The 22,216-nt window shown below is 39.0% G+C and overlaps 1 protein-coding gene across 2 annotated transcripts in view; it reads left to right on the top strand.

The window, feature by feature from the left end:
- The window catches only part of LOC139446823 (glucose-6-phosphate 1-dehydrogenase-like), a 50,686-nt gene extending 29,470 nt beyond the window's left edge, over window positions 1-21,216 (top strand). The window contains exons 11-12 of one of the 2 annotated variants that reach the window (XM_071228160.1): window positions 681-850; window positions 20,327-21,216. In XM_071228160.1, coding sequence (XP_071084261.1) covers window positions 681-850; window positions 20,327-20,420 — 264 coding nt within the window. In that variant the 3' untranslated portion in view covers window positions 20,421-21,216. Of the gene's footprint in view, window positions 1-680; window positions 851-13,938; window positions 15,751-20,326 lie in introns of those variants that run through there. The other variant, XM_071228162.1, reaches the window with a different exon arrangement.
- Window positions 21,217-22,216: the final 1,000 nt, after the last annotated feature.

Here is a 22,216-nt window from a genome sequence, read left to right as displayed (position 1 = left end):
ACAATTGTTGCCGATCCTTGCATTAAAAGTCCTATAAAGTTATATCATTGGGTGTGTCTTGACCGAATCACCGGTCGATTCCAAGAAAACGTGTGTACAGCTGATTGCTGTTTCCGGCTTAGTTTACGAGAAAATACACAAGGTAATCTTAATCCCTAGATATAAAACAATGCCTAGCAGAACAAGAATTACCATTCAAACGGTAAATAAACATGTCTGGTGATTTTTTATCTCAAATTTCGAATTTGTACTGACGAAGTTTCTCAGCACCCGTTCGTTTGCCGGACTTCGCTGAAAGGGTACGGTGTAAAAAATTTCTGCGCATAATATTGAAATTTCTTTTTTTCCAAAATATTGAACCCGCTAGAGGGGGGTGCGCAGTATACATGGGTGCGCAGTATACATGGGTGCGCACTATACTCAAGAAAATACGGTAGCAATGTTTTGATTCCTATTCCCTTAGCTGGGTAGTTTATTGGGTAGACTACTGTAGACGTACAGGTTACAGTCACCACCACCCCTCCCTTCCTCTTGTCATACCGGCCACACAAACTAGTCTTTTACCCAGATAGTATACAACATAGAAAAACAGTGTGAAATAAAGATGCATAATGAATTGAATTTGTCGTCTTTTGTGGACTGTTCCTCCAAGTAATCTACAACTGCACTTGCATTTTCAGGACGTAAAGCTGCCTGATGCCTACGAGCGTCTAATCCTGGATGTCTTCATGGGGTCCCAGATCCACTTTGTCCGATCTGACGAGCTGTTGGAGGCATGGAGGATCTTCACACCGCTACTGCACCAGGTGGACAAGGAAAAACCCAAACCGATTCCCTACGTCTATGGCAGGTCAGTGTCACCCTGGTCGATACAACACAGAAATAAACTCCACGTACATACACGTCCTGTAGCAGCATCTGAAACAATGTGGATCCTTCTCCAGGACAATTATACCTGTTTGGCTGATGTATACTTAGGGTTCTGTCTGATCCCTTGGAACCCTGGTTGATGACTGAGGCCGTGAATTTACAGCCTTTCCCATGGAGACTTTGCTTATGGACAAATATGTGCATCCAGCAAATTGAACATGAGGAATTAGTGTTGTTATTGAGTAGTTAAAAGTATGGTGGAGCTTATTTCTGAGTTTTGTGTTTGTACTTCGTAGTTGATAGCTGTCCATTGCTTTTCACTAACACAGTGTGAGTTTGTCATCAGGGGTTAATAACATTGGCAGGTGGACATGCATTCTAGAATTGGAGAGTATGTCGTTGGCTCATAATGTATTCCATAGCATTCATCAGTGTATAAATTGGGAGATTCCTGCGTGGAATAGGCTTTCCATATCAATGCCTGTCATTGAGACATAGGGCGGTCGGGTAGCCTAATGGTTAAAGCGTTTGCTCGGCACGCCGAAGACCCGGGTTCGATTCCCGACATGGGTACAATGTGTGAAGCCAATTTCTGGTGTCCCCTGCTGTGATATTGCTGGAATATTGCTAAAAGCGGCGTAAAACCACACTCACTCACTCACTCATTGAGACATAACAGTGAGTGAGTCAGTGAGTATGGTTGAACACTTTTGTACTCTGTGGGGAATCGAACCCAAGCCTTCAGCATGACGAATGAACACTTGAACCGCCAGTCTAACCCACTGCCAAGAAACAACAATGTGGCCACAATTTCTGCTATGCATTGATTGTACTTAAATGGGTGATCATGAGAGAAGGTTGGTTTTAAACCTGGCGTTAGTACCACATTGGCTCAGATCAGTTATCATACAGTGAGCAGCTGGTGTATCATATCCAGACTGGATAGATTCTTCAGACTGCTGTGGCATTAACCTTATTCACTCACTCACTCTGAAATCAAATGGAATTATAAGTAATAAAGTTTGTTCCATCTTGAATAAGGGACCGTTTCCTGTTATTTTAACCCCTGAAGTTCCTTTATTTTTTGCACATATCTGGCTTCTGTTTGTTGAAGTGTTTCGTTTTGTATAGTTACCGTTATTGTGTTCATCATTGTAGTTTCAGTTAATTAATGATCATTTTAATTAGCATTGGGAAGGGTGACTCGGGTACAGATGTCAGATGGGTCCTGAGTAGGACCTGCGTACCCACAGGACTACCCAGACTCGTGGGTGAATGACAATACGCTACAAGTCGCTAAAGTCCACATTACTTTCTGACTATGCATGCATTCCTTGTGACTTATGTGTTTGAGTAAACATAAGGCTTTAGTCAACTTCAGTGTATAGATGATCAGATTGTTTTATACATGTATCTAAATAGTTTTTGCCAGGGGTTGGGTAAAACTATTCCCAGCTGGACGATTGGTATTGAACTCTGGGGTACTACAGCGGGTACCAGAGTATGGTCAGGTAATAGGGGGTCAGGTAGTAGGGGGTCGGGTAATAGGGGGTTGGGTAATAGGGGGTCGGGTAGTAGGGGGGTCGGGTAATAGGGGATCGGGTAGTAGGGGGGTCGGGTAATAGGGGATCGGGTAGTCGGGTAATAGGGGGTCGGGTAGTGGGGGGTCAGGTAATAGGAGGTCAGGTACCAGGGTGGTAAATTTGGCCACATCCCTGCCCTAATTCTTAGGTCCCTGTTTGTTAACAACATAGTGTCACCGACTGAACTGACAGTTACGCAAGGTGTGCATGTAAATAATGAGGTATGGTGTCGGTGAAACATGTTCAGTATGGGATGGTATATACATACATGTCATTATATGGTATTATCGAAGGACACGGTGTACATAAATGGTGTCGCTGTCAGTGACAGGTGCTATGGAGACCAAAATATAGGAAAATTGAATTTTCAATGTCTTTGTTTGTTGTTAAAGGCTCTGCTCAGCAATAATATGACGACGGTCTGTAAATAATCGAGTCTGAACCAGACAGTCTGGTGATTGACATCATGAGCATCGATCCAAGCAATTTCGATATGATGACATGCATCAAGCAAGTCAGTGAGCCTGACCACCCGATCCCATTAGTCGCCTCTTACGAAAAGCATAGTTGCCTTTTACGGCAAGTATGGTTTGGTGAAGACTTATTCTACCCCGAATCTTCACGGGTAAACTTTTATAAGAATGTTATATTGAAGATGTGAATTTGATTTGTTTTGTAACATGCTATTTTGCTGATTTTTGCAGTATTTGTAGTAGTGCTCACTAGATTTGAATAGATAGTGCATGAATGATGACCTAGAAGCATAGCATGCATTGAATTTCTTCCATAACAAGATCAGTATATCTTATGGCTCTTAGTAACAGGTGATTAACTTGGATCAGTTGTTAGACTTGGTGACTGGGTTGATCATCGTACCCTCACACTCACAGTGTGGAACATTGATAAGTAATTCAACCACTGATTTGTCTGACATGATTTGGGGGCACAGGTGGCACAGATGCGCTGTGCAGTGTTGCTTCCCATTGGTTACGCCTGAAACCTATAATTCTTACAAATCCTCTACCTCTATTACATCACTGACATAAATCCTGCATGTTGGCAGCAATCACAAGAATGTAATCTTCAGAATTTTCAACAGAAGTCCTCTTGACTGTCCACCACTAATGACTAGTTGTCAAGATAATAAAACCGTCAGTCAGCATCCAGGTCTTTAGCTAGAGTCAACATTAGGTTTTCAACTGAGGGCTATGTAGTCACACTGTGCAGTCACACTAGATATCTAAAATTCAGATAATTAGTTGTAATCTATTGTTCAACTTATTCAACACTTAAAACATTCGTGACCAACTCGTGTTATTCCGGGACAAGCCGAATAGAGACTCGTGCCCCTCTCATGGCCATTTTTGCGACTAGGTTCCGTCTTAGCGCAAACGAGCATACCTAAAACAATTGTCTACTCGTTGCGTAATGGTTCACATATATTTCCCCATATAATATATATTTTGCTGATGCAATTTAAAGGACATTGGGACGTGCGGAATTATACAGTATGAATGAACACATTTAACTGTGTCTTGGATATTTTTTTAGATGCAAGACATATGTAAATCAAAAATTATTTCTGAGGGATTATTTGACAAAGAAATCGATATCATACGCGCATTCTGATTGGTTTGTCGTATTTTCACGCATAACATTCATCGATAGGACGACGAGTCTTCTTGCAGGTTACGGAAAGGGGCGAGCGGTGACGAATGCACTTAAAAGTCCGTCTTGGTAAAGGTCCTTATTAGCCAATACTCACAGAAGTATTAGTGTGTACGTGCGAGTCCAAGATGGCGTCCTCAAGCTCTGCTCCCCAGAGGAGCTTTATACCAAGACCTTGACGATGTTTCACATGGTACCCTCACATCCCGATTGCTCCATTGGTGGATGTCTCTATAAGGGAGCCTTACATCCCTTCAAGATTTGACGTACAGAGGAAGATTGACATTATGCCCTCAACAGGATTGGATCAATACTCAGAGATCACCACCCCTGGACTCACTTATATAGATGCGCTGGTATTGAATTGAATTGATTCAGAACCTCCTCGGGTGGAACAACAGAGATGATGTGATGAGCGGCATTCCCTGTAGATACGGCACCGAGCATCACCTATTCACGCACACATCCATCTATGGATGGGTAGCCCATATCTACAATTTCAAGGTCCAAGGTCTTTGGAACGCTTCCGAAAAGAACATAAATTGCCTACAAAGGAAGGCAATTTTCTACGCTCTCTGGAACGGAAAAGTCCAACTATCTCACTCCTCAGTTCTCATAGTGACGGATTACTCTACAGTGGTAGCTTACTTCCAGAAGCCAGGAGTAATCCCAAATGATGCAAACTACATGATTGTTTGCCTTGGCAGTCTTTCTTGCTGAGGGAAGATAGTGACCACAGATATATATTTGCATATGGAGTTGGAGCCTGATAGCATGAGCAAAGACATGATCTCTAATTTGATTGGATGCCATATATGATGGCTGATGTTGGTGTATGAATATTAGGACATACAGGGAAATTATTATACGAGCATGTGTGTCATACTGATTTCACAAAACAAGTGTCAGAATTCTTGCATTTCCTGAGCGAGAGCAATATGAATTCTTACATGGGTTTCATAAAATCAGACACACATGTGAGTGTAATAATTTTATCCTTTTGAGCTCCCTTTTAGAAGAATGCACTAATTAAGACCGCCATCTTAGAAAACCACAATTGTCAAACCACAGACGTCAGCAATCTTCTGCTGTGACATCATTCCGACCTTGTTTCACAATAAGATTCCAATGAATCCGTCAGGATTATATAAACAATACATTTGTGCTCTTGAAGTGGTATTTGCACTAGTGTATATATGATCTTGGTTATTTCTAACTCTATGGGCAACAAATGATAACTCTAAGTGCATGAACTTCATCAGGCATAGAGTGTAGAAAACTACACTAGTCCTGTAGTCCCTGCCAAACTGCCCAATAGTTAAGGTATCATGAAGCCTAGTAGAAATTTGCCATTTTTAAAGGTTTTTGCTAAATGTTATCATTATAAGGACTAGAGGACTAAAAAAATTAGTTTCTACAGCTGTGCATCCCATTTAGTCTACCTCTACTGTAGCAGTATTAGTCCACCAACTTCCGACACGTGTATAGTGAATTGATGTGGAATTGATCTCAGTGAACATTCCTCGTGTTGAGTATCTCAACATATGCTGCGGTAATTAAAAGTTGTTTAATTGATATGGTATTAAATTTTAATGAAACGTGTGGGTAGTACAGATGCTAATATGTCCCCTGTACCCCATGCTTGTCATGATAGCTAATTAAAACTAGGTTTGGTGGCTACCAGGTTGACTGTGTGTCACCACCAGGACATTGGTCATGGTATGACACAGTGGTTTGCGTGGCCCTGGTTTGAATTTTTACCGGCTGCTTAAGGACTGAACAAAATGTCACATAATACTTAATTTACCTTTCACTCACTCACTATATTTAACAGAATATCTGTGCTTTGAACATTAGCGAATGCATTGTCTGTGTTTTGTGTGAAGGCAACACATTCGGAAGAGGACATACTCTTAAAACAAAAGAATCATGAAATATAAATGTTAATACCATGTATTAGAACTACGATAAGTGTTGACGACAATCATCCCATGCAAGAATGTTTATGTCTGTAAAACTTAACAACAAAACAGATCTTATAGTTTGCAGGCCGTCTCCGTGGTCTAGTGACAGAGCGTCCACCCGGAGAGCGGAAGGTCCGGGGTTCGATCCCCGGCCGCGTCATACCAAAAGACGTTAAAAGATGGTACTTGTTACCCTGTGGGGCTCAGCATTAAGGGGCTAAAACAAGGACTGGTCGGCTTGGAGTCAGTATACTTTTTCTGAGTGGGGTATTCTCGCGTCCAAGATTATTGCACTTACATAGCGACATGCAATCACGTGTGTGTGGGTGTGGCTGCTTGTACTAGTCCCGACTGATGCCGATTTATAGTGCTAGCACACAGAGATACCATGCCGCAGTTTAACATGAATACCCCAATCAGACACAGAATACTGAGCCGACCAGTCCTTGTTTTATCCTGTTAATGTCGAGCGCCAGACAGGGTAACAACAAGAACGACTTTTGGTATGACGCGACCAGGGATCAAACCCCGGACTTTCCGCTCTCCGGGCGGACGCTCTGCCACTAGACCACGGAGGCAATTGCTTCACGAGGAAATGGAGAGTGTTCAGTGCAACCTTGTTTACCTTTCTGAATAATAGTATATTCTGCTGTCACATGAACAGTGAAAGGTTCACTTAAGTCCTGAGCAGATTCTGTGATATTAATGTTATCAATCTTGGAATGACTGAGGTGGTTGGCTAGCATTGTTTGTATTTGTGTTGTGCTGATGTCCCAGTAGTGAATGGGTACCTGGTAGGATGATTTACCAACTGTTAATCTGCTAGTGCCACATTTCATTACTAATGTCGTGCCCAAGATCCAGCTTCAATTCCCAAAATGGGTACAAGAATTAAAGAATATGCATGGGTAGACACCAATTGTGCTCTAAGCGACATCACTAGCTTCTGGGAGACATATTCACTAGCCTTTGGCTTACAGTGTTGTGGCCATATCTTATCCTGATGTGTCCCTTGCCATAATCATAATACTCGCTATGTGGCTGAAATAATGCTGATGCGACATTAAATTTGAACTCACTACTGGTATATGGATACAGCTTGGCGCCAGGCCGCTAGCATGAGTCACTCTATCTTGTGTTAAAGATGCCCTAATGGCTGGTAGAATTTAAGGCTTTATTAGGGGAGACGTTATATCATATCTTATCACTACTCGGTCTAGTAATTTTTCAGGTTACCTAGCATCCCTGAATATAGCTTGAATATCACTACAAAGAGAGTTGATCTATACTCTCTCACTCCTGATATGATTTAGTAGATGTGTCTGGGCATTATAGATCCTGAGCAAGTTCCAGGGCAGAATAGATCCTGATATGGTTCAGTAGGTGTGTGTGGACATTAAGGATCCTGAGCAAGTTCCAGGGCAGAATAGATCCCAGTACTCTGTATGAAGACTAGCATGGTGGTAATTATGAGTGTCTTTCAGTCTTTATAAAACATGAAAGTCAAAAGTCACTGACTCATAAAAAAACCCTGCAGCCATGACATATTTGTATACCTTGTTATGAGTCCATTGACTTGGCAGTGTTAGAACTGGTCTGAATTTAGGGTGTAACAAGACTCTTTTCTAATTAATGCATGTCAATACGATCTTGCTGAACCATATGGTCTATTCTTCATAGAAAAACACATTTTGAAATTTCTAAATGAACAAACATACAAGCCAAATGGGTCCTCCTGCAATATTTACAGTGTACTGGCAGTCAAGTGAAAGGCTATTATTTTGAGCTCTGTTCAACATGGGACATCTTCGCTTCATTTTTAGTGGATAGATGATATCACTGTAAGGTATATTTACGTCAACAATGTAGAATCAGAGTTGCATCCCTTTCATGGACCTGTGGCCTCAACTGCCAAATGGGAGCCCCACAGACCTTCATATCATTTCAACATAAACAGTCAAAGGTTGGAGGTTCAAACATGTTTGTTTGCTTGTCAGGCTGAAGACCCGGGGTCCAATTCCCGACATGGGTACAATGTGTAAAGCCCATTTCTGGTGTCCCCCGCTGTGATATTGCCGGAATATTGCTTAAAGCGACGTAAAACCATACTCACTCACTCAATCACTCAGACACTCAGACATGTTTGATATGATACAGCAAAACTGTCATTGTGAGAATGGGTTCAAATTGCCAAACACATTTCTTTTAATTCTGAGCAGTGGTTGAAAATAAGCATGAAAGTCAAGGGATCCTTGTCATAACCCCAATGTTACACATTAAGTGCGGATCCTGTATTCAAATTCTGTAGCAGGGAGTCTTAAGGAAACCCCGGGCCTCCCTTAATTGTTTAAACATTGTTGAGATGACATTCTGCACAGGGTGACACAACCCAACAGGTTTTCCGTGTTAGATCAGAGACAATTATGGCGATGAAAGATCAGTGATTACTATTTGACTTTATTGGCTGGTACTGCTATCACAATGTGGGTGCCAACAAGGGCGACTGTACCTTGTACATTCCAATCAAGGACAAACTAGTCTGCATGACTGGCAATGGCAAAGGCTATCACATTAAACAAAGGCAAGTAGAAAGTCATCCAAGATACTTGGGGGCGGTCGGGTAGCCTTGTGGTTAAAGCGTTAGCTCGTCACGCCGAAGACCCGGGTTCGATTCCCGACATGGGTACAATGTGGGAAGCCCATTTCTAGTGTCCCCGCCGTGATATTGCTGGAATATTGCTAAAAGCATTGTAAAACCACTCATTCAAAGATCCTTGACATTTATTTATTTTACCATTGATAACTGAATAAGACTTGGTTCAATTTCATAAGACTTGTATGTAAGAACAATTTATCCACATAAAAAACTTTTGTGTCCCTGACTTACAAAATTCATGATTTGGATTTAAATTGTGTACTGTAAAGAACGAAATTGTGTGAATATCAGGGGTAGAAACTAACATATTTACTCCACTAGTCCTTATAATGATAACATATAGCAAAACCATTAAAAATGGCAAATTTCTACTATTCCTTAAGATACCTTAACTATTGGGCAGTTTGGCAAGGACTACAGGACTAGTGCCAATTTCTAACACTGGAATATTACAAATTAACAACTGAAATTTCATAATCAGTTACAGTTTCACATACATAATCTGTGGTGAGAGTTGATGGAGGAATACATCAGTGAAGGTGAATGTGGTCATGGTCATCAAGTTCACAGATGTGGGTGAGCCTGCAATTTGTCTGACAACTAGACCAGTGTGGAAATGATATCCATTATGTCTGAACACTCCAGTGCACCCCACAGAAACCCAGACTCTGTTGTGTACAAGCAGTGGGTATCCGCATGACAGGAGGCACAGGACATGTACCAGCTCCAAGCCCTGCAATAGACCCTTGGGAGACTTGTTTTGATGGGCCCTATTTAAGTTTGTGCTTCACTGGGGTGAAACGGCAAGGCCCTTAAGGTTCAACCTGCTGAATTGCTTAGCCCTGCCTGCTGGATTAATTTTAGCATGACGCTCTAAAGAGGGTGGGTATTTTCAAACAGTCGAGGCTTCATTTAACAGGAATGTATCGTCAAGTACAAAGGTCACAGACAGGGGTAGTCTGATGAAAATCAAAAAATTTCATAAGGATTTTTCTTTGATAGACCTACGTCAAACCATGTGACAAGTTATGTAGAATTATAACTTTAAGAATCCTCATTTCTGTCCATATTTCAACAAAAATAGTCTATTTTTAGGAAAAAAAATGAGCTGTATACCTGTTTGGTGATGTAAAACAAATTTGTGATTTAAAATGTGAAAAGGAATCACACAGATGGGACATCTTTTTTATCCCATCGTTTCACGAAATCCAGTTGAAATGTAGTGATTTTTTTTAACCCAATGATTTTGTACCCAAACTTGTATGTGATTTCGTACCTAGAATAATTTTGCATTAGTTTGAAAGATATACATTGATTTTAGTATCTTAAAGTAATTTACTATCACTTTCTATGAAGACAACACAATTAACTAGTTTTTACCAATTTAACTAGCCTCTTCATCGGTGACAAGACATCACTTACCCGGTACTATCAAAACCAATCACTTTGAGCTTTGCCAATTGTACTGGCCTCACTCAAAGATCACAGTCAGGGTGATATTATGAACTTCATGAAATGTTTTATTACATGTTCTGCTCATTTACAGTTGTTTGTAATATACATGACAAAATAAATATAATATGCAGAGATCTATTGTTTTATTTTCATGGGTACATAATCACAAAGCATTTGGGGTACAAATTTGTTTTTGGTACATAGGCCTGTGTACCTAGTTTCATCCGTTCGGAGGACCGGAGGTTCTCAGAAAAAGTTGTCAAGAACATTTTTAGTATACTAAATTGTCCTTCTTGCCATGATAGACCAATAACAATATGTTATGACCGTATTTTCTTGAGGATAGTGCACACTTTTTTTCCAAAAAAAACACAGCTGGGTAGAAGGGGGTGTGCATTATACACGCCTTAATGAGTTTTGATGTCTTTCCCCCCAACTCAAAGATGTACATTACCGTGAGCACGTAACACCGGAAATACCATGTCAACAAATCCATACTGAAGTAGGCAAATTAATCATGTAATTACACAGTCTGGTTATCAAAAATGTTCATTGTATATCTGGACTTATGTTTGTAACTTATTTCATTAATTTTTTTCAAAATTCCTTTTAATATTGTTTTAATTATTTTCGGAGAAATCGTGTGTTAAGCGATCGGAAGATCGTCCAACTCACCATTATTAACAGCAACCACAGACAGATTACTGCTAATGACGCCTTGAAATGAACTTTTGTTGATAGAGAATGGATACATATATCATAAATGCCATACTTTGACTCGTTATTTGTTGTAGTTTGACAATTCTTTTGTCAACACATAGTTCTCGCGATCACATGCTCGGGAGCCTCGACGGTGACTAGTCAAATTGTTCGATGTGAAGAAAAATAACCAGCAATAGCGATCAGCTGCACCGAAGTTAGGGTTATTATTATTTGAAATATATTTAGTAAAACCTGCAACTAAAATAATTAGATATTGGAATATATTATTCAAGTTAAAAAAATAGTTTCAGATACAATTTATCCCGATCCTTGCATCAAATACCTTTAATGTTATATCATTGGGAAAATTTCAACTGAATCACCGGTAGATTCCAAGAAAAACGTGTGTACAGCTATTGCTGTTTCCGGCTTAGTTTACGAGTAAATACACAAGGTAATCTTAATCCCTGGATGTAAAACAATGCCTAGCAGAACAAAAAATACAATTTAAACAGTATATCAACATGTCTGGTGATTGTTTTTTATATCTCAAATGTCATATTTGCCCAGTTGGCATGGGGGGCCCAGTCGTCTAAGGTGTTGCAATTCGCTTTGCAGAGTTGCGTCCCTTGGGCACGCCAGAAACCTATGATTGTGTGTTCGAATCTGGTTCGCCCCGATTATGTTTCTAGGGCTGTCAGCACCATACCCATGCTAGTGGGTTTCACCGAAGTGGTAAACATCTGAGACCTGCATCACTTTGGGCTTTCCTCCCACATTAAGCTGACACGCCGAGATATAACTGGAATACTGTTAAAAGCGGTGTTATACCAAACTCACTCACTCTTATCACCTGTTTGTTTACCGGAATTCGCTGAAGGGGTACTGTGTCATTTTTTTCTGTGCATAATATTCGCAATTTTTTTACAAAAACTGAATCCGCTAGAGGGGGGTGCACATTATACTTAGGTGCGCACTAAACCATATAGAGTAAACTGTGACGATAGATATTAAATTATGTCATCTCTTTTCAATATTAATCTATTTTGAAATTTTCTTAATGATAGTTTATTAAGTCTGCATATTGCCCTGATGTGTGAGATGCGGTATTTGCTTCCAGTTTTAGTAATGATAGATGAAATTGCAAGGATTTTGATTTTGTTTTTTTCTTAATCTGCTTTGTTTTGCTACTGAATGGTTTACCTAGAATGTATATAAGTTCAGATTTTGCATATCATCATATATTTTTTATTATTCACAGCGTTTGTTGATTTTTTTTCAACAAACAAATCGGAAGTTAGGCCACGCCCATACATGTCACTTACGTTTGTCGCCTTGTCAACAGCAGGTCAATGTCTGAAACTTTATTTAACAAAATCATTTGCACACTCATTAAAAAATGAGATGTTTTTAAACAAAGATTTATGCAGCTGTGTAAATAATTGTAGAAAATTAGGTTAGATGTAAGAAAATGATTGTGATAGTATTACAGGATGAGATACTTGTGGAGTTCAGTACCAGGATACCATTATAAGGAATATGTCAGACTGCATGCCGCTCAACGTGAAGTGCAAAAAGTCAACAGTTGTAGTTGTGTGCCTAAACATTTTTAACTCGTGATATTTTCTTTTTGAGGTAAATAAACTACTGAAAGTTTTGATAGTTAGCAAGCTGAGCATTTATTTATGGCGTACGTAATTTAAATGTTACGCAAAGCCTTCTTGGTGAAAAGATATTTCAAGTTTTGGTTGGGGATGTCCTTATGCTATTCACCTGTCGAATGGGTTTGACATTAGATGCACGGCTAGTGACACACTCTGTCAAATGGGTTTGACATTACCATTGAGAGCTTTAAAGCAAACGTTTAATGTGCTTGATAATGACTGTAAGTAGTTTCAAATGTCTCCAATCAGTTGTAGATGACATTTGCAAAAAAGATGTTTGTGTGTAAGCTTCACATTGACATGGAAGTTTATTGCACGTTAAAAGGATTGACTCTTAGTTTAAAGATGGATAGTGAAGGTTTATGTTTCGTGGATAATTATAGGGTTGGGCCTTGTGCTTTTAGACCCTAAAATTGAAAAAAGGCCACCATTTTCAAATACAATGGTAAATTGTAACATGGTTCTGTATGGGCAAGTTTGGGTATACCTCTAGAATATTTGAAATTTTCACATAAGGGGCCCATGTCAGATAATTCCTAGAGTGAACCCTGATGTTTTGTTATTCAAACTGAAGAAAATACATTCTTATTTTTCAACTTATGCAGAAAATGAAGAGAAATCATGTATTGGAAGTATGTTGCACTATGTGTTGAATTTTGATTTAACTTTGATAAAGTTTTGCACTTTGATCATACAACCTAAATAAAAAAAAATTAATTCCTTCAACCATGAAGAATAAATGTTATTCAAGGGTTATTAGCAATTAAACTGAAGCAGCTCTCTGTGGGAGGAAAGCCCTAAGTGATGCAGGTCTCAGGCCACTTTAGTGAAACCCACGAATATGGGTATGGTGCTGACAAACCTAGAAACGTTATCAGGGTGAACCGGGATTCGAACCCACAATCAAACCCTTGCCAGCCATGCCCATACCTGTCAACTCACACACACTTTGCTTGAGGCTCACGCTTTTTCAACAGACCTCACTCTCTCACGCAATGCTACTCACACATCAATTACGCCTCGCTCAAAACAACTTTTAAAACACCGTGCCTTAATTTTTTGCCAAATTGCCTCGTTTGTCATCGAAATGTCACAGAGCTTATGTCATTATTTCTACATCTTTCTTTAATAACATTTTACAAAAACAACTTTCAAACAGTTTTCGGCTGGGCGGCTTTAGGCTCCAAGGCTTCGACCCAGGCCAACGGGTCCTGACCATGGCTGGTATTATATATATCCCACATATTGAATACGTTTGGGGCTGACAGCTATACGTGGCCCCAGCGAAAGTATTAAAGTGGTAGATTCACAGAAGCCAGATTATTTAATTGTTGTATTTTTTAGTATCTAATGTCCTTATTTTCTGGTGATTTCAGTCGCGGTCCATCAGAAGCTGATGATCTAATTGCCAAGAAGGGTTTCAAGTATACAGGCACATATCGCTGGAACAGTGAAAAAAAATAATCACTCATTCTAAAAGAAGGATGCTCTTTTTTTCTTTCACATTGTCAATTTGGGATTATCTCACTGTCCGCAACAATAGTTTTTTCTGTGTTTGTTTGAAAAGGTGTAGAATTCTTTCTTTCTACATACCAGTAGTGTTCAAAAAGAAATGCATAAATATGTTACTACAGGTAGTATCAATAAAGAAATATCTACTGGTACTGCTATTGAGTGCAAAGGTCTGATTTTACATAGAGTAGTTTCTACATATATATAACTGTATGAAAATGTCCAATTTTGTGGATATTATTAATATTATGATAGTTTTGGTATCCATGTGAATTATGACCGTATATTCAACATACTACTTTATACTTATATGATTAATAATTTTTGGTTCAGATTAACATTTAAGACTTTTATTGAAATAGTTGGGATATATTATTTTGATTTATGAAATGTTAAGTTTTCATAGTTGATTTATGAAGTTGTTGATATTTGTGATAGAACTGTTTTCTTATGTATATTTTGGGTATATTTCACCGTTTCATCTTGACAATCATGTCAGACAGACATGTCAGTATACCCTCTAAATCCAGACTTTACCATTGCTTTGTGAAATTACTTTAACTAAAATCTGGATTACAAATCAAATTGCAGAGTAATATCCATTATGTTTAGGGTCCAAGCCATTCAGTGGGGATATCGATATTCCATTACCATGTTTGACAATGAACAATATCACAGGCAGTGTGTGGCCATGGATATTGTGATGCTGTCATAACCGTTCTAGGGGTAAGGATGGAGAAATCATACGCATGTTTGAACACAGTATAAATATCAATGTGAAATGGTCTCAAATGTCATTTCTCTCAGTGTTATTTTTTAAACAAGTTACAAAACATTTAATATTTAGCTTTACAGTTTTGCACATAATTGGGGGAAAGTGTAAAATGACATGTATGCATGTCAAGATAAGGATAAGTTTGAACACAGTATAAAAATCAGACAGTAAATTCCTGTTGGAATCTAAAATGACGGGGGCCCCAGTCATCTAAGGTGCTGCGATTCGCTGTGCAGAGTTGCGTCCCTTGGGCATGCCAGAAACCTATGATTGTGGGTTCGAATCCCGGTTCGCCCGATTATGTTTCTAGGTTTGTCAGCACCATACCCGTGCTGGTGGGTTTCACCGAAGTGGTAAACGTCTGAGACCTGCATCACTTCGGGCTTTCCTCCAGCATGAAGCTGACACGCTGTGATATGAGTGGAATACTCTTAAAAGCAGCGTTAAACACAACTCACTCACTCTAAAAGGACAATCACTATGAACATGATAAGCTCTTGTGTATGTGTGACATGTTGCCGTGCACTTTCAGTTTTACATTGCTGTTCATATCAGTTGGGTAGTCACACACAACAAATACAAACTACACCCTGAGTTATCTCAAATGTATGGATATCTGAAACATTTTCTCCAATGCCAACTGCCACACCATATAAATACATATTAATTTAACTGCTGATGTCAAAATCAAGATAAAAAATCCATATCGCTATCGCAAACATTAGACTTGGTCCCACAGGCCTCAAAGTTTTGATATTTACCAAGTAGCCATATGACTACAAGTATTTTTTTCCAGGTAGCCAGTGATAAAATCAAGAAGTCAGGCCAATATTGTATTTTTTATCAAATAACTATTATATGTACAAGTCATAGCACTTGTCTTGGAATCGTATATTAGTGAAAACTTTTCTTGAGTTTTGTTATTTATGACTCGAACAATGATGCAATTTAGATAATATAGGTATATCCTTGCTTATCCAACAAACTACCAACTAAAATGAAATACTAATGACATTAATATTTATGCATTTCAGAATTATTTGCGAGTACAATTAGTAACAGACGTCTCTTCCAAGATCAACTGTTATTTATTTTGTGTGTCTACATATGTGTAGCAATAGAATTTAGTTGCCACAAAATATTTTTCAAGGTAGTCATTTGGCTACCTCTATATTTCAGACAGTAGACAAACTGAAATTTTGGTCGCACAGGTGACCATTTTAGTCGCAACTTTGAAGCCTGTCCCAACTTTGACTCCACTCTGGGATTTTGTACCTTTATCTCGAAATTGGCATTTGCCACATTAACAGTTTGGAGATGGCAAATTAGCATTTTTCTGATACCATTCATATCAAATATAGGTAGCTTTTCTGTTTGTTCATAATGATCAGCCCTAAACATATGAATTTGAAACAGAATAAATATTTTGTGTAGAACACAATACTGGAATACCTACATGTAACCGTTCAGTGGTTTGATGATGGTATGATGATAATAGCATCATGTTGTTCTTCCATATCATTCCTTACCAAGTTTGTTTGATGCAATTCTGTGCTTAAACCAGTGCTTGGTGTTCAAGCACTTGTTATTGATAATATATGTGGTTGATACGCATACAAGGTGCACTTTGTACTTCAAATATGAGCTGATAATTGTTAATGTTGATAATTGTCAACTCATTAATCAAATCACAAATGCATTTTACTTTTTGACATATTTTTCTTTTTGTTGTCTGTACTGTTCTATATTTGATTTTACACATTATCTTTCTCGTTGTATGCAATGTTCTTGTGGGTTTTCTATTATTCCTGCACATATATGTAGTGGTTCCATATTTTCAGGGAGGAAAATAAGTTTCTTGGCCTTGGAATACAAGTTTTGATAATTCAAAACATTACATGTGTTTATAGTTTTTAGATTTTGGAAATATATTTACATTGTTATACGTGGAATGCAATGCTAGTATGTTACTGTAATAGGCTGATTGAGGTGTCTGTTACATGTAAATGTCTACTGTTTACTGTGCTGTTTACTGTCCCCGTTGTTGAGTAGTAACAATATGTTCTGTCTGTTCAGATGTATGAATCCAGGTACTGCTAATAATAAATACTGCTTATACTATTTAATACTTTGATAATAAATAGTGCATAATGAATAATAATTAGAAAAAGTTTTGAATAAAATATATTTTCAAGAGCAAACGTTTGTTCATTTTATCTACATGTTAACAGTATGTTGAAAGCTTGGTTAAGGCCAGGCGTTTTATATTTTTCGGGTTACGGACCCGCCGACTCTAATTTTTGAGAAAATGTATAAAAAAATCAAATCGGATTTCCATTTTTTTTCCCTGACGATAGCCTCGTAGTCAGTTATTTTATTTGTTTTCATCACCTTTTAGTATAAAACATGAATTTACTGTTGTAAACTAGTAAAAAGATACGTAATTGATCTTTGTTGATCTCGAAGCCGAGCATGAATAGCCTCCCTTGACAATTGTCCGTGTTGTAAGTGGTAGAATTTTTATTGTTACAAGGGGCTTTATCGTCACAAATGGCAGTCTTTTGAGCACAGAATTTGTTCATAAAGTATGCCAGAGGCATTCTTCATTAAAAAAAATGCATCTGGCTTCTTCTTTTTTTCTCCTCCAACCCTGGACTTTGGGCTGATAAATCCGTAATCCTAAAAATAAAAAAAGGCTGGCCTTACAGATGCATTGATGAATTCTGATGTGTAGATACACAGCCAGGGTGACTTTTACATGAAGGAAATAGTTATTGCTCGTAGGGTGTGCTGGTATATCAGTGTTGTGTCATTAGTACATTCACGGCTAGGTGCCGTCGGGTAGCCTAGTGGTTAAAGCGTTCGCTCGTCTCGTCGAAGACCCGGGTTAGGTCTCGACAAGGGTACAATATGTGAAGCCCATTTCTGGTGTCCCTTGCCGTGATATTGCTGGAATATTGCTAAAAGCGGCACAAAACCAAACTCACTCACTCACAGTCAACGCTAATCCACCGATTTGCTGTGGCAGGGGCTACAGCAGAATCCCTTGGAGTATGAGTCCGGCTTCCCTGGGACTCTCTGATGTTCAAATTTGGTGTTCCCAGCCCATAACCGCATGGTGCATGGATGTATGTAGTGTTGATCAGGGGAAATACACTGGAAGCCTGCTGAGTTGAAGGTTGTGCACTGTCCATAATGACAGGTAGTTACTACTGGAGAAGAATTGAATGTTATCACATTCTCTGTTCTTTTGTCTTTGTATTAATCCTTGTGATTCATCCTTCTAAAACTTGCAACACAGTTTGCAGCATCTACTACCTAACAAGAAACCAAAACATGACATTATAGGTTAGGTGGTGGAGATAGGTATGATCCAGTACATGACTTTATAAGACCCGTGAAGACCCCGGGAAGAATAGGTCTTCAGCAACCCATGCTTGCCGTAAAAGGTGACTTTGCTTGTCATAAAAGGTGACTAACGGGATCGGGTGGTCAGGCTCGCTGACTTGGTGGATGCATGTCATCAATCCCAATTGTGTGGATCGATGCTCATGATATTAATCACTGGATTGTCTGGTCCAGACTCGATTATTTACAGACCGCCGTCATATAGCTGGAATATTGCTGAGTGCGGCGTTTAACAACAAACCAACCAACCAACAACCATTTGTAGTGACTTCATCTATACTGATGTATAGATCTAACTAAGCGGCCTCAGAGATGACATCTTTGCACTGAACATGATGTTGAAAGAATGAAAACCAAATAATTTCCACACGTTTTTTTATTTGTTGAAAGTTGGGACTGGCAAAAATTAGGTGGGACTGGTAATTTTAAGAGTTGCCAGTCCACAAGGACTGTCAGTTTCAAAAGCCAGCAGGAACACTGCTAGATGCAAGTAGCATTGGAATGTCTTCCCTGGTACTGGGCCATTGCAATTGTCGAATGTCCCATAATTTTTGTAAGGTGCCAAGATTTGATTCCTCAGAGGGGTCGAACATACTCAAAGCCCATGCTTGTGCATTCTTGCGCTCTTGGGCTGCTTAATGAAATTACAAGTCCAAGGTGAACTCAAAACCTGATGGTCCCTCTCTTGGTAACATCACAACACATTTTTTGTACAGCCACAATGAATAAATTAGATTTTACAGGTGGGAGGTTTATTTTTTCATTATATATTTCAAACGTAGTCTTCAAGGCATCTGTTCATTATCTGTCAATGGATGTGATTCATATGAGTAATGAATGTATGGTATGACTGTGTGTATAAGTATGTCATCAAGTAAAGAAACAAGACAAAATGTAGTGTCTTTCTTTGTTGACGCTTGAGGATTGTATGACAATGTGAAGTTGGGTGTTTGCTGGGGAGGTGGCTAGGGATCATCAGCCAAGAGGTTTATTTCTGTTTTTACTTGAAATGCATTTGTATTATTTCAAACTGAACGCATCTATCATGTTACAGTATATCACACTTTATGCTACAGATATACTACAGGAATTTTAATGAAATTTAGTTATTGCTTCAGTATTTTTGCAAACAACTGCAATATTGTGCACAGACAAATTGGCGTACATTATTGGAAATGTTTACTTTTATAACACACCTGTTTTCCCCAGCTGTGAGCATGTTTTGTTGTCTGAAACTTCATACTGAACTGTAGCGAAGCATGAGAATTGTTATCACACATTACTGGTTAAGTACAAAAATGAATAATTACCAATTTAGGTATATGCTAAGTTATCATCCGAAACTGGCTCCCACAGGAGATATGGCTTGGGTGAGATCAAGCAATATCTACACTGTAGATATCGCTGCAATGAAATTGCATCACAATGCTTTGCAGACCATTGTGATGTCATTGGTTACCATGACGTCGCAATCAAATGACACCATCAATGGCTCTGCTATTGAAGCACTTTTTGCACTTAAGAAACTGCTTATTCTACAAACTGAAAAGTTCAACTCCTGTTGATATATCTTTATGCAGTGGTTTGCTCAGCATAATGGTATGTTAAATTTTGAGTGTTGGACAAAAATGATTATACTTGTAAGTTTCTACGCATACATTCCATTTTGAACTTATTTCATGAATATCAAATACATATCTGAGAGTGATATAAGTATGCAGGAAAACCTCCTGGTAAGTTTTCATTTTCTCATTGTTTTCTAACTGGCACGTGGTCCTGTGCACAGCGTACAGGTCACCAATCACATGAAGTTGAGCAACGTCCGTCATGGAGAAAAGATGGATGGGGTGACCATGTCTAGCAGCTGAGAGTTTGTAGGGCTTCTATATGCCGGCTCCTTAGGCAGGGGACTTTTTTCTAAATAAGCCTCTATTCACCCAGCAGTAAATAGGTACCTGGTAGGATGAGATGGATAATGTGACTAACCGTCTAGCGCATCATCATCATCATCATTATTATTATTATTATTATTGTGTCTTCTGTCTTCTGAATGTTATTTTGTGTTTCAGCCGAGGTCCCAAGGAGAATGATGAGTTGTGTGCACGGTACAACTTCACATACACTGGGACCTACAAGTGGGTCAAGCCCGATGCCAACTTGTGATGAGGGAAATAGCCTTTGTCAGGTGACACATCATCTCCCGCCATCTTGTGCACATCTCTGTGAGGGATTGGTTGTAGAAGACATTGTATATACCAGACTGAGAACATGTTCCATAAATCTGTCTTAGTCTTCCAGCTACGATTATGTAATGGAAATAGTGCTAAGATGTTTTGTGGAACAGCGGTGAGTTTAGTTCAACAAAGTCACTGGTGGATCCAGAGGGCGCACTCAACTTATCTTCAGGCGCCTTACCCGTGAACTGTGCCCTCGACCAAGTCACGATGTGAAGACTGTCACTATGTGACTTGGGTATTACATGTACACACACCTTGTCAAAGTCCTGGATCCACCGCTGAAAGCGATCATCCTACTCATATATGTGTATTTTTTTAATTATTATTTTTTTACCAATGTTATTATGTTGAACTGCCCGGTGAGTGATAAAGGCCTTTTATCTGTATCTCAAAATTATGATTAGTCATGAAAGTGTTTCAACTCGGTGAATGACGTTTCTAGCAGTTCTACTTATACTGATCTTATTCATAAGTGAAGGAACAAGAGTATCGGATACCCTTAACACATGTGACTTTCACATGTTTTTTGGTTATGTCCCCGACATGTAGACACAGGGACACTTGTGACCCAGTGATCAGAGGCACTGCAACTTGCTGTACAGAGTTGTGTCCCTTAGCTTGGATGAGTTGTGTCCCTTAGCTGGGATCAGCTGATCGAGATTTGAATTCTGCATTAGCATGGAAAATGATTCTCGGTTTGTCAGTACGATTCGGTGGTTGTGGGTTTTTGCCAGAGTTGTAAAATATCTAACCTGCATCATTTTGGGCTTTCTTCCAACTCTCATACCATGATATAACAGAAATAGTGTTCGAAGCAGCGTGAAACCTTACTCACTCACTCATCAGAACATATATTCCACCTGCACATGGTTGACAACTCCACAATACTTTCGTTCTACCTATGTCCGTGATGTTTATGTATCCTGCCTTAGATAGAATTTCTTTTTGAAACTTGCACCACTTTCAGATTCTTGAAAATGTTTGAATGATTAATTAGAAATATGTTGTCTGTTTCCATTTTGGACTGAAATGTTTCAAATGTCACCTTTGATCTCAGATATGTTTTGTTGAGCTGATGTCAAGCTGTTTACTCAGACAAGTGCTCTTATACTTAAAGTGCTCTCTTATTATTTATTGCAAAAAACTACCATATTGTCCACATTTTCTATCATGTTGAATTGTAACTATGATGTCAGTCGGTATTTTATCCCGGTATTCTGTATATGTAATGGGCGGTCGGGTAGCCTAGTGGTTAAAGCGTTCGCTTGTCACGCCAAAGACCCAGGTTCGATTCCCGACATGGGTACATAGTGTGAAGCCCATGTCTGGTGTCTGATATTGCTGGAATATTGCTAAAAGTGGCGTAAAACCATACTCACTCACTCACTCACTGTATATGTTACAGCCTGTTTGAAATGTTAGAAATGTCAAGATTTTGTACTTGTAACATTTCAAACATTGATATTGTCTGTTGACTGTTGACTGACTGATCAGTGGGGGTGTCAAATATATCGATCATCATGAATTGAGACCTGACGCTGCCTTACAGGATATGGCTACCTTCGTATTGCATTCAGTTGGCATTACCTTTCTGTGTGTCTTAAAACAGCTAAATCACATCAAACTATCAGAACAAAACTGAATAAATCAGTCATGCAAGTTAAGCACACACTGATTGATAGCAACAGCCCCTTTTTAGCTGGGCTGCATGGAATATTTCAT

Source organism: Haliotis cracherodii, unplaced genomic scaffold (assembly GCF_022045235.1).
Source record: "Haliotis cracherodii isolate W230 unplaced genomic scaffold, xgHalCrac1.p SCAF_6, whole genome shotgun sequence".
Classification (NCBI taxonomy): Eukaryota; Metazoa; Mollusca; class Gastropoda; order Lepetellida; family Haliotidae; genus Haliotis; species Haliotis cracherodii.
The sequence above is the reverse complement of the archived record's forward strand: the minus strand, read 5'-3'. Positions and strand labels throughout refer to the sequence as shown.